The sequence below is a fragment of the Pelodiscus sinensis genome, chromosome 4 (genome assembly GCF_049634645.1).
Source record: "Pelodiscus sinensis isolate JC-2024 chromosome 4, ASM4963464v1, whole genome shotgun sequence".
NCBI classification, from domain to species: domain Eukaryota; kingdom Metazoa; phylum Chordata; order Testudines; family Trionychidae; genus Pelodiscus; species Pelodiscus sinensis.
In genome coordinates, this window is record NC_134714.1 from 127,042,656 (window position 1) to 127,055,139 (window position 12,484).

The 12,484-nt window shown below is 50.6% G+C and overlaps 1 protein-coding gene and 1 long non-coding RNA gene across 3 annotated transcripts in view; one reads left to right on the top strand and one right to left on the bottom strand.

Annotated features, from left to right (window-relative positions):
- Positions 1-10,571, top strand: part of LOC142829270 (uncharacterized) — a 50,927-nt gene extending 40,356 nt beyond the window's left edge. The window contains exon 4 of the long non-coding RNA XR_012903710.1: positions 10,257-10,571. This is a non-coding gene — a long non-coding RNA (uncharacterized LOC142829270). The remainder of the gene's footprint in view (positions 1-10,256) is intronic.
- The window catches only part of TBC1D10C (TBC1 domain family member 10C), a 36,652-nt gene that overhangs the window by 13,893 nt on the left and 10,275 nt on the right, over positions 1-12,484 (bottom strand). For both annotated transcript variants that reach the window (XM_075928527.1, XM_075928526.1), the window contains 2 exons: positions 10,716-10,815; positions 10,235-10,342 (listed from right to left, as the gene is read on the bottom strand). In XM_075928527.1, the coding sequence (XP_075784642.1) occupies positions 10,235-10,342; positions 10,716-10,815 (208 nt within the window). The remainder of the gene's footprint in view (positions 1-10,234; positions 10,343-10,715; positions 10,816-12,484) is intronic.

Consider the following 12,484-nt stretch of genomic DNA (forward strand, 5'->3'; position numbering starts at 1 on the left):
GTAATTAAGTTGTTGAGACAGTGTCCTTTCTGGTTGAAATGGCAAGAAACTGTTTTTTCTTTGTGATCCTGTCTAATATCTCTTTTGTGGGCATTGATCCTTTGGCAAAGTGTCTGAGACGTCTGTCCAATGTACAAAGCAGACGGTCACTTTCGGCACGATAGCATAAATTATATTTCTGGATGCGCAGGAATATGTATTCTTGATCTTATAACTCACTTGGTTAGGCCCAATAATGGTATCAGCAGAGTGAATATGTGGACAAAGCTGGCAACGGGGTTGGTATTAGTGTGGTATGTCCTGTGGTTGTTGGTAAGAATCATCTTGAGGTTAGATGGTTGTCTATAGGAGACTATCGGTCTGTCTCCCAGAGCCTCTTGGAGTTTAGTATCCTGTTCCAGTATAGGCTGTAATTTATTGATAATGTGGTGGACAGGTTTAAGTTGGGGGCTGTAGGTGATGACAAGTGGTGTTCTTTTGTTGGTTTTCTTGGGTCTGTCTTGAAGTAGATGATTTCTAGGTATTCATCTGGCTCTTTCAATTTGCTTTTTTATTTCTCCGAGTGGGTAGTTGAGGTTTATAAATGCTTGGTAGAGATCCTGAAGTTTCTGGTCTCTGTCAGTGGGATTAGAGCAGATGCGGTTGTATCGAAGGGCTTGGCTATAGATGATGGATCGTATGGTGTCATATTAGACAGGATCACAAAGAAAAAACAGTTTCTTGCCATTTCAACCAGAAAGGACACTGTCTCAACAACTTAATTACCTGTATCCCGCTTCAAAAGCCTTTTAAGACTGCACTCGAAAGAGAATCCTCTGAACTATTATTCATACTTAAATTCAACACTTTACACCTAGGTCTGAATAAAGAATCTAATTCTTACCCATTACAAAGATAGCTTCCCCAATTATCACCTCTAATATCATTGGCTCACAGACATTTACCTTCCCCCCCATCCCCCTTCTGTTCTGAAATTTGATTTGTCCTTTTCATATGTGTTCATTTTTTTAATTGATTCCTTTGGTATATATGATTGTGACAATTTTCTTCCACTATTTGATCTGAGGAAGTGGGTCTGGCCCACGAAAGCTCATCATCTAATAAACCATCTTGTTAGTCTGTAAAGTGCTACATAGTCCTGTATTTTGTTTCTGGAAGCTTGGAAAGAGGTATTGCTTTTAGTGAGGAAGCTTCTAAGCCAGAGCTGAGATCTTTGTTAGTGGCCAGAAATACTGCAGGGCTGTGTCTACACTGGGCCACTTATTCCGGAAAATCAGCCGCTTTTCCGGAATAAGCTGCGAGCTGTCTACGCTGGCCCTTGAATTTCTGGAAAAGCAACGATGTTCTACTGTACAAATCAACCGCTATTCCGGAAAAACTATTCTGCTCCCGCTCGGGCATAAGTCCTTATTCTGGAACACTGTTCCGGAAAAGGGCCAGTGTAGATAGCCCAGTAGTCTTTTCCGGAAAAAAGCCCCGATCGCGAAAATGGCGATCGGGGCTCTTTTCCGGAAAAGCGCGTCTACATTGGCCACAGACGCTTTTCCGGAAAAAAGGCTTTTCCGGAAAAGCATCCTGCCAATGTAGACGCTCCTTTTCCGGAAAAACTGAAAACGGAATAGTATTCCGTTTGAAGCATTTCCGGAAATTCATGCCAGTGTAGACACAGCCCAGAAGAAATGAGAGTGCAGGATCCAGTGAGGGGAATAAAACAAATATAAGTGAGAATTAGAGGAATTTCGTCTGCTAGCAGAACAGAGAAGACGGAAGCTAGACCAAGAAGCGGCTGAGAAAAGGCAGAAGCTGGAACGAGAACTTGCAAAGAGAAAGGCAGAACATGCAGAGAGAATGGCAGAGTCGGACAGAAGAGTCAGACTAGCCAAGGAGAATGCTGCCAGATTTGAATTTCAGCTTAAGAGAATAGAAGAACAAAAGACACTGTACCCTCCTGGGAGTTCACTGTTTAGCCATGTGGGTATGTGGTGTGACTATGACATGGCAGATGTGTTTAACCCAGCTGATGTTGTAACCCAGCCTCAAAGCATCTGTGAATGCAACTCTTCTGTGTTACCTATAGCTAACAGGGAGTTTTATCAAGGGGGTGCATGTGATTCTGAGCAGTTGTCTGTGGCTAGTGGGTCCTACTGTAACCAGGGGGAAAGTGTCTTTAAATGTTTGCCTGAGGGAGATAGCTGTGTGTCGGTGCAGGGGAGCAGTGTGCTTGTGAGTGAGGGTTCTAGGTGCCTGTCTGATGCCACAGAGATGAGGCTGGGATCAGAAGCAGGGCAGGGGGACCCCAGGGATCAGGGCAACACTTCTCTGGAGCAGGTTGCAAGGGATGGCCAGGGTAGATTCCTCACTGTGGAACAAGATAAAGTTCTGGGGAGTGATGGGTTGTTGGCTGGGGAGGCTTGTGAAACTGCACTTGCACAAGCTGGAAGTGAGTTGCGTGAAGAAGCACAGTGTGAGCAGCCACAGTGTGTGCAAGCTGGCAGTTTGGCTGCTGGGAGTGGCAGTGTGGCAGTGAAAGAAGCTGTCTCAGTCCCTAGCTGTGTGCCTGAGAATAGCCAGGGGTGCTGGGACATAGGAGAGACTGTCTCTAGTTGTCTGTCTGTGTGTGGCAGCAGCATGCCTGTGGGGGAAAGGTTTCCTCCCAGTCTTTTGTCTGAGGAAGGTGCCCCGCAGCCTGTAATGGCTGAGAGCAGTGCTGTTGTCCCAGAGTTGGGTCTGGATACAGCTAAAGCCCAGAAAAGGGATGTCCCTAGGTTCATGGATGCTGGGGAGAAGGATGCTGTGACTTGGGTAGATCCAGGCAGTGTTTTGCCAGGATCCCAGAGATCAGACAGTTGTGGCACTGATGTTTTGCTTGATGCTGGTGTGTTGCTGGGAGATGGTGAAGCGACTCTGTGGGATCAGGGTGACCCCTTAGCCAGGGCACAAAGAGAGAATGAGGACAAGTTAACTATGGTGCCTAATGACTATGTGGAAGCTTGCAGCCATCCTGGAAGCTGCAAAGAGAAGGGAAATGTCTCTGATCTTATATCTCTTGAGTCTGTCTGTGTGCCTAAAAGGGGATTGTCTAGGAATCCACCTGATGGGCCAGAGATGACTTAGGGAGTAAAGGAATTGCAGGAAGAGTTGGTTGTGGCTCAGCAGAGAGATGCTGCTGCAGGGCTAGGGAAAGGTGAACTGTTGTTTAAGGAAGTTCATGGGGAAGAGAGTCCTTGCAGTTGGCAGGGACTGAGAGAGGTGACAGGGCCTTGATTGGAGAAGAAACAAAAAACAGGACTATGTAGCACTTTAAAGACTAACAAGATGGTTTATTATGATTGGAGAAGGCATTCAAGGGAACGCTCTGCCTGTAAAAGGCAGCAGCTTGATGTGTGTGAGACTTATTTCAGTGCCTGATTCTAATGATCAGACTCTAATTATCTCACCCATTCCAAAGATAGCTTCCCCAATTATCACCTCTAATGTCATTACCTCACAGAAACTTCCCCTATTACCACCCCATGTCATTACCTCACAGAAACTTCCCCTATTATCACCCCTATGTCATTACCTCACAGACACTAACCTTCCCCCATCAGCCCCACTCTGTTCTAAAATTTGATTTGTCAGTTTCACACGCGTTCATTTTTTTGATTGTCTCACTTTGGTATATATGGTTGTGCCGATTTTCTTCCACATATTGATCTGAGGAAGTGGGTCTGGCCCATGAAAGCTCATCATCTAATAAACCATCTTGTTAGTCTTTAAAGTGCTACATAGTCCTGTCTTTTGTTTCTGATGGGCAGAATGTATCTGTTAACACTGACTTGAATTGAGAGAGATCCAATGTGGATGGTTGTGGAGAGGTCTCAGAGGGTCTGAGGATTGTTTCAGATGAGGCAGAAAAATCCAGAGAATTGGAGCAGTCTGATAACCAAGTGACTGTATGTGACCAACTTTCTGGGAAGTCAGTGTGTTTGGGACAGGACTGTTTCCAGGTTGATGATGAAAGTGGAAAGTGTGTGTCTCAGATTCAAGGGAAAGACTATGTAGCTAAGTATGCAGAGCAGAACAGCTGTGTGGTTACTCTCTCTAGTATGCAGGAGATGGCAGTTAAACTCCTATCTCTAGACACTGTGGACACTTGCAATCAATCAGGGAACTTAACATCTGATTTCATGTGGAAGCAGAGGTTGGAGGTGAAAGGAGAAGAGGTGTGGGAGTCTACTGCCTATTTTTGTTACCCCACGGATTGGGGGGAGATAGAGAATTCCATGGCCATTATGAACAAGGGAGACACACCCAGCCAGCCTTTTGTCTCTGCTAAGCCAGGTTTTGAGTCCACAGGACAAGGGGAAAGGGCAACACTTGCTTTGCCAAAGGAAAATTGCCGTTTCAATCTGAAGGGCCAAAACTACAATGGTGTGGAGTGCTCGGTGTGACTGGTTTGTGGCCCATTAGGGAAGGTCTCCAGTCTGGGGCTGTAAGGAGCCCTGAGGTTGAGCAATTTCGCCCTGAGCGGACGCTCTCAGCTGTGCCTAGACCCAGTCCGGTCTGTCACAGCGGCGTAGTCAGCAATTACGGGAATCTGGAACGAAAGGCTCAAGAAGATTTGTGTGCGGAGAGAGGCGTTGAATGTAGAGACAGGGCCGGCCCAAGCCCCTTTGGCGCCCTGGGCCCAGGCGCGCGGTGCTGCCCCAGGGCTCAGGGTGCATGTGCAGGCCCGTCCCCCCATGGTGCACGGGCCTGCCCTCCAGGGCGCACAGCGCATGTGTATGCTGGCCACGTTCGCTGGCGCGCTGCCCGGGCCCACCTCCGGGGTGCTCGGCGCATGTGCTGCCCAGCCTGGCCCGGCCAACGCTGCTCGCACGCGCGCTGGCCCGTGTAGGGCCCCGCAGCCAAGGGGGGAGAGCGCTGCTTGCCAGCGCCACGGGGATGCGGGCGTGCCGGTGCTGTGGGAGCCGGGTGCGCGGCTCCTGATGGCAGCTGTATGGGATGCCACACGCCCCTTATAGCTGCCATCAGGCGCCCCCCATCGGTTGGCACCCTGGGCACCTGCCTGGCTCGCCCATGCCTCCGTCCGGCCCTGTGTAGAGAGAAAGCTTCTAAGCCAAAACTGAGATCTTTGCTAATAAGAAATGACCAGCAAGGGTGCAATGCCCACCCAATGCCACGGATGCAGCAGATGAAGATGAAATTAGAAAGCAGCAGGCACTGAAGAGAATGGAGCTGGAACATGAGAGGGCCCTTGCTGACCTGCGTCGAAAGGAGAAGGAGGTGGATGCGGAGAAAGAGAGAGTGGCTCACGCATGGCAAATGGAAGAGCTGGCGGTGGAGGAGAGTTCCAAGTGACTCCAACTCCAGAAACTAGAGGCGCAACAAACGATACAGCGACCTGAGAGCCCATCCCCACTGGCCAGCAGGAGTTGGGAAAGGATCTGTCCCATCTACAAAGATAATGAGGATATTGAGGAGTTTTTGGCCACCTTTGAACGTATTTGCAATGTCAGCCGGATCCCAGATGACCAGGGCATGCCTGTCCTGATGACCAGACTGGCAAGGCCAGGGAGGTATTTAACGAACTGGGGGAGGAAGAAGTTTTAGATTATGGATGGTTTAAAGATTAGGCACCGAAACGGTTCAAGGTTACCCCCGAATCCCACCGGGTTAAATTTAAAAGCTTTAAAATGTCTAGTGATTGTACTTGTGTGGAATGTGCTCACAAGCTGATGGGCTTTGTTAAAAAGTGGGTTGTGGGGGCAAAAGTGGGAATTATGAGAAACTGCTGGATTTGATTACCCTGGAGCAGTTTCTGAATAGTGTGCCTGACCAAGTCAGGGCAGCTGTGTGTGATCAGGAGCTGGAGTTGGTCCTACGGGCTGCAGAGTTTGCAGATGCTCAAACCCAAAACAGGGTGTGGGAAGGGCACAGACCCGTTAGGAAGACTCAGCACCATTCCCCATAGTTTAGATGGAGGGAGGGGTTCAGAAGCAAACCCAGCCCCGAATCTAACAAGAGAGCTCAGAGAAGCCCCGAGAACAGGAGTGCTCACCCCAAGGATAAGCAGGCCAAATGCTACCACTGTGGCAGATCTGGCCATGTAAGGCCTAAGTGTCCAGACCTAAAGAGCAGCCCGAGGCCAGCAGCTCCTAGCCATTCGATAAGCATCAACTCTGTCACTGTGTGCACACAAGCAGATCATGCAGACCCCAGCGAGGCCTCTGATGCCAACCTGAGTCCAGGTCTGAGCACTGCAGTGGCTAATGTTAACCCAATAACCCAGGGGTTCTCAAACTTTGTTATACCATGACCCCTTTCTAAGTTGCTCACGACCCCCTGGCGAGTCGGGACCCACAGTTTGAGAAACGCGGCAGTAACCTATAGTGGTGTGCGGGAGGGCAGTGAGCTCACCCGGTATGTCAGGACTAAGGCACGGAAGGGCAGCGAAAAGTTTATGGGAGAGGCAAAGGTCAGTGGAGTCAAATGTAGGGGTTGGCGAGACACTGGCTCTGATATTACGATAGTTAAGGGGCACCTGGTGAAACCAGGGAATGTGTGACGATAATGGCATTGTTTGAGTACTCAGTGAGCCTGCCAGTGGCTAAAATCCATCTCGAGTGGGGAGCTTTAGGGGGCAGACGTGGGTGGCTGTTTGGGAGGTGATTCCAGCTGATGTCTTGGTGGGAAATAACATAGTGGATGTGCTTAGCCAGATTAATGTGGTAACCAGATCACGGAAGGAATATGGGTGTGAGGCAGACACCCCAGTGGGTAGCAGCAGGGGGGAAGGCGAACAGGCCCAGAGTGTGTCTCAGGCTGGGGGTGGAGAGGAATTGTTCGAGAGGTCGGATGTAGTTCTGGATCCGAGTGATGCTCGGCGGGAGTTCGTTAAGGCACAGCAGAGTGATGTGTCCCTGGAGAGAGCCAGGCATGATGCACGGAGTCAGGCCCCTGCTAGTGAGGAGAGAGGCAAGTTTCTCATGCAAGATGGGCTATTGTACAGGGAACCCCCACAGGGGAAGAAGGGTTCCCAGGCAGCGACTCGCAGGCAGCTGGTGGTGCCTGGAATGTAGCGTGAGGAATTGCTGAAGTTGGCGCATGACGGTCCGTTTGCAGGGCAACTGGGCATAGGCAAAACTTGTGACAGGCTAGCGCAGAACTTCTATTGCCCTCGCATGTTCAGGTCAGTGAGGGAATATTGCTGAAGCTGCGAGTTGTGTCAGAAGCTTAAAGGATACATAGGGCCTAGCAAGGCGCCCCTGCAGCCTCTACCTATCACTGGGGAGGCCTTTACCAGGGTGTCAGTGGATATTGTGGGACCACTCCCGAGGCCCTCCAAGAATGGGGAAAAAGTACATCCTGGCAGTGGTAGATTTTGCTACCAGATACTCTGAAGCAGGGGCTCTGTCCAATGTGGAGGCAGAGACGGTGGCAATGGCCTTGTTCACTGTTTTCAGCAGGGTGAGTTTCCCCAAGGGAATTCAGTCTGACCGTGGGTCGATCTTCATGTCTGTGGTTTTCATGCAGTGGTGGGAATTGTGGGGGGTGAAGCACCTGAAGGCTGCTCCCTACCACCCACAGACAAATGGGCTGGTAGAGAGGTTCAATGGAACTTTGAAATCCATGCTAAAGATGCATGTGGACAGGCGCCAGAACGACTGGAATGTGCTGCTGCCATATCTGTTGTATGCTTACAGGAGTGTGTCCCAGGACTCACGGGGTTTGCTCCCTTCGAACTGCTCTATGGGAGGCAGGTCAGAGGGCCTCTGGACTTGATTCGTGATGCCTGGGAGGCAATATCGAAGTGGCAGGGCAGCCAGTGACTGAGTATGTGACTCAGTTCAAGGACAGGCTGAAGGAGATGATGGAGTTAGTTCAGGCGAACCTGAGTGACAGCCAGTGGGCTCTGAAGGCCTGGTATGACAGGGATGCAGTGGAGAGAGCGTTTGAAATAGGTGACTTGGTGCTAAATCCAGTGAGAGAATAAAATGCAGGACATTTGGAACGGGCCCTATGAGGTGTTGGGAAGGGTGAATGAAGTGGCCTACGATGTGAGGAAGGCCCGTGGCCGGGGCAGGGTACAGACGGTGCACGTTAACAGGATGAAGACGTACCTAGAGAGGGAGGTCAACGTGAACATTATCTGTTGTGCGGAGGAGGCAGCCATGTCAGTCCCTTTGGTGGATATGGTGGCGGAGAGCCAGGAAGAGATACCTCTCAAGAGCATAGAGTTGGGAGAGGGCTTGACTCCCCCACAAAGGAAGAAGTTGCTGGCGCTGCTGAAGCATCACTGGAGAACATTCTCCATCAGGCCGGGGCTCACGGACAGAATATCGCATTCTAGCCTCACGACAGGGCCCCGCCAGCGCCTAGCAAAGCCTATAAGGCCAAGGGGGAGATACTGAGGCAGATTCAGGAGGAGGTGGAAAGCATGCTGGCAATGGGCATGATCACCATATCCCGAAGCCCCTGGGCATCCCCTATTGTGATGGTGCCTAAAAAGGACAGGACCATGAGGTTCTGTGTGAACGATAGGAAGCTGAATGCTAGCACGCAGCTTGACCCTTTCCCCACACCCAGAATAGAGGATCTGTTAGACATGCTGGGGGGGAGGGGGGGGGGGGCGAAGTTTATAAGTACTCTGGATCTGACATGGGGGTACTGGCAGATTCCCCTAGATGCTGATGCACAGGAAAAATCTGCGTTCATCGTGGAGTCTGGCCTGTATGAGTTCAAGGTGCTGCCCTTTGGCATGCAGAATTCCAGGGCCACCTTCATGAGGCTGATCAATGAGATCCTGTAGGGACTGGAGGGTTTTACGAGGGCTTATATTGACGACCTGGCCATCTTCAGCGACTCCTAGCGGGATCACCTCAATCACATAGGGGTGGTGCTGCAGCGACTCGGGGAGGCCAACCTGACTGTCAAGGTGTCCAAATGCAGGACGGGGGCTGCCGAAGTAACTTATCTGGGGCACAAGTTGGGCAGCGGGTCGGTGTGCCCCGAACCCCTGAAGGTGGAGGCCATTAAGAACTGGCCTATTTCCCCAATGAAAAAGCAGGTCCAGTCGTTTGTGGGCCTGGCCAACTACTACAGGAGGTTTGTGAGGGGGTTCAGTGATGTCATAGCTCCGATCACAGTTTCACAAAGAAGGAGAGGCCAGACCGGGTGGTGTGGTGAGAGGCCTGTGAACAGGGGTTCCAAAGCATAAAGAATGCCTTAGCCAGGGAACCTGTGCTGGCCAGCCTGGATTTCAACAAGCCCTTTTTGTTGTGCACCGATGCTTCCAACACTGGTTTGGGGGCGGTGCTGATACAGGACGGGGTGGGGGACAAAAGACACCCCGTGGCATACCCCATCAAAAAGCTGTCCCCTGCGGAGCGGAATTATGCCACAGTTGAGGAGTGTTATGCCATAGTGTGGGCTGTCAAGCAGCTCAAACCCTATCTGTACAACAGGCGGTTCACTGTGCTGAGTGACCGTGCCCCGCTGGTTTGGCTGCAAAAGGCCAAGGGCACCAACTCCAGATTGCTGCGCTGGAGTCTGGCCCTCCAAGATTACGACATGGACATCGTCCACATAAAGGGGAAGGAGAATATTATGGCGGATGCCTTATCTAGGGCAGGGGGACCTATGTGATGCTGTGCCCAGACCTGGCCCGGTCCGTCACAGTGGCATAGTTGGCAGGATCCTCCGATCTTGGTCATTTGAGCTTTCGATCATGACCCCACGCTGTTCTAAATTTGATTTCTGTGTGTTGAAAGTTTGGTTGATTAAATAGCCGCTGCAATGAGTCAGCAACAGTATGAGAGTCTGGACAGAAAGGCTCTGGAAGCCTTGTGCTTGGAAAGAGGCATTGCCTTTAGTGAGGAAGCTTCTAAGCCAGAGCTGAGATCTTTGTTAGTGGCCAGAAATGCTGCAGAAGAAATGAGAGTGCAGGATCCAGTGAGGAGAATGAAACTTAAATGTAAGCGAGAACAGAGAAGACAGAAGCTAGACCAAGAAGCGGCTGAGAAAAGGCAGAAGCTGGAACGAGAACTTGCAAAGAGAAAGGCAGAACATGCAGAGAGAATGGCAGAGTTGGACAGAAAAATCAGACTAGCCAAGGAGAAAGCTGCCAGACTTGAACTTCAGCTTAAGAGAATAGAAGAACCAAAGAGACTGTATCCTCCTGGGAGAGCAGTGTATAACCGTGTGGGCGTGTGGTGTGACTATGACATGTGTGTGGGGAGGAGCTGGTTACCTTGTATTTGTTTTGGTTGCAGTTCATGTTGGCCTGCCCTCCACACAGCAGGGGCCAGCAGCGGGCTCGCATGGATGAGGGGATCCCTTTACGGCATAGGACCTTCACCTGGAGCCAGAGAACTGCATCAATCACAGAGCGCCCCATAGGGAAATGGGGACACGTGGCCGAGGCCAGGGAGAGGGTACCCAGCATGGTGCGACGATGGATGGAGCTGGGGCCCTGGGACACAGGCTTTAGCGGTAGGAAACAGCTCCAGGGGGCCCAGCTGTGTGGCATGACACTGCCAGGAGAGTTACTGGGAGAAGTCCTGGCAGGTGCCAGTCCCCTGGGGGAGTGGAGGCATTCTGACTGGGGCACACTGGGGTGCCCTATGGGGGGTGGGTTGCTCCATGGGGGGATTAGCAAGGCCCTTTGGGGTGCCTCGGGGTGGCTGAGTGCCCCACAGGGCAATTGGGATTTCTCTGCAGCTTCTCCTCACCTTCTTATACCTCCTGGCCATGGTTTTCTCCCAGTGCGATGTCATCTCCAGCCATCTGGCCTCCCGGTGCCGGACAAGCTCTACTGGGGGCTGGGCCAGGCTGGATGAGGGAAGGAAAATGGGTATCAGGCCCAAGTCCATTTCCTCCTTGCCCTATAACCCCATTCCTCAAATCTCTTTGTCCCTCTGGTGCACTCCTTCTATCTCATTCCTTCTTTCCTCTTCACTTGTGCTCCCCTCCTCCCTCATTCAGTAGCTGCACTAAACTTCCTTCCAGGGCATTGTTCTGCAAGGAGAATACAGCCTCCTCTGTGCCCATACCCCATCCACCTCTTCCTCTGCCTCAGTTCCCGTATCCCTACCCCACCCTGGGGCTGGACCATGGGGAGTGACATTCTGGAATGTGGAAACAAAAGACTGGGCAAATCAGAATATTCCAACATCACCTTAACTCTGACCCCTCTCCTACCTAAATTCCAACTACAGGCTGGTGGCACCATCACCCTGCCAACTTGACCTGCATAGAAACCATAGACCTCCCCTCTCCGGCATCACCCCCACATTCTGTACGCTCAGCCGCATTGGCCTAACCCTCTGTCATTGTCTAGAGACCCAGACCATTGCTTTCCACCCTCCAAGTGCCCCAGAGACAGCCCACAACCTCAACCCTACCAACAGAAGCACAGATCTCTTGTTTATTGGGTTTGTAAATTCAAGGGGCACATTGTGAGCTCCCTGATCTGGAGGTATACCCTGTCCTGTGAAGACCATGAATTTAGGTAACAAGCAAAGAATAATGATTAACAACTAAACAGTGAGTAATGACTGAGTAATTGTCAAGTAATCCCTGAGTAACAACTGAATAAACACTGAGCACTTAGCAAGTAATCACCAAGGGTATGTCTACACTACCCTCCTAGTTCGAACTAGGAGGGTAATGTAGGCATACCGCACTTGCAAATGAAGCCTGGGATTTGAATTTCCCGGGCTTCATTTGCATAAGCGGGGAGCCGCCATTTTTAAATCCCCGCTTGTTCGAATCCCGTGTAGCGCGGCTACACGGGGCTCGAACTAGGTAGTTCGGACTAGGTTCCTATTCTGAACTACCGGTACACCTCGCTACACGGGGCTCGAACTAGGTAGTTCGGACTAGGTTCCTATTCCGAACTACCAGTACACCTCGTGGTTCCACGAGGTGTACCGGTAGTTTGGAATAGGAACCTAGTCCGAACTACCTAGTTCGAGCCCCGTGTAGCCGCGCTACACGGGGTTCGAACAAGCGGGGATTTAAAAATGGCGGCTCCCCGCTTATGCAAATGAAGCCCGGGAAATTCAAATCCCGGGCTTCATTTGCAAGTGCGGTATGCCTACATTACCCCGCTAGTTCGAACTAGCAGGGTAGTGTAGACATACCCTGAATAGGGCTGAGTAAATATCAAAGTAATGACTATATAAACCCTTCAGTAGCGACCAAGGAGTAACAAGTAACAAATGATTAAAAGTTTCAGAGGGGTAGCCATGTTAGACAGTAACTGGAAAGACTTTAAAAACCAACAGATAGTCTTGCAGCACCTTAGAAACTATTTGTTATTTTTTAAGTTTTTTCAAGTAACAACTGAATAAGCCATGAGTAATGACCAGGTAAAGACCAAATAATTACTCAATAAACACTTAATAACAATTGTGTCAATTCTGACTACTGAGTAATGACCAAATGAACACCATTCAGTGTCCTCAAAACCAGTGAGTAAACCCTGAATAAATACTGA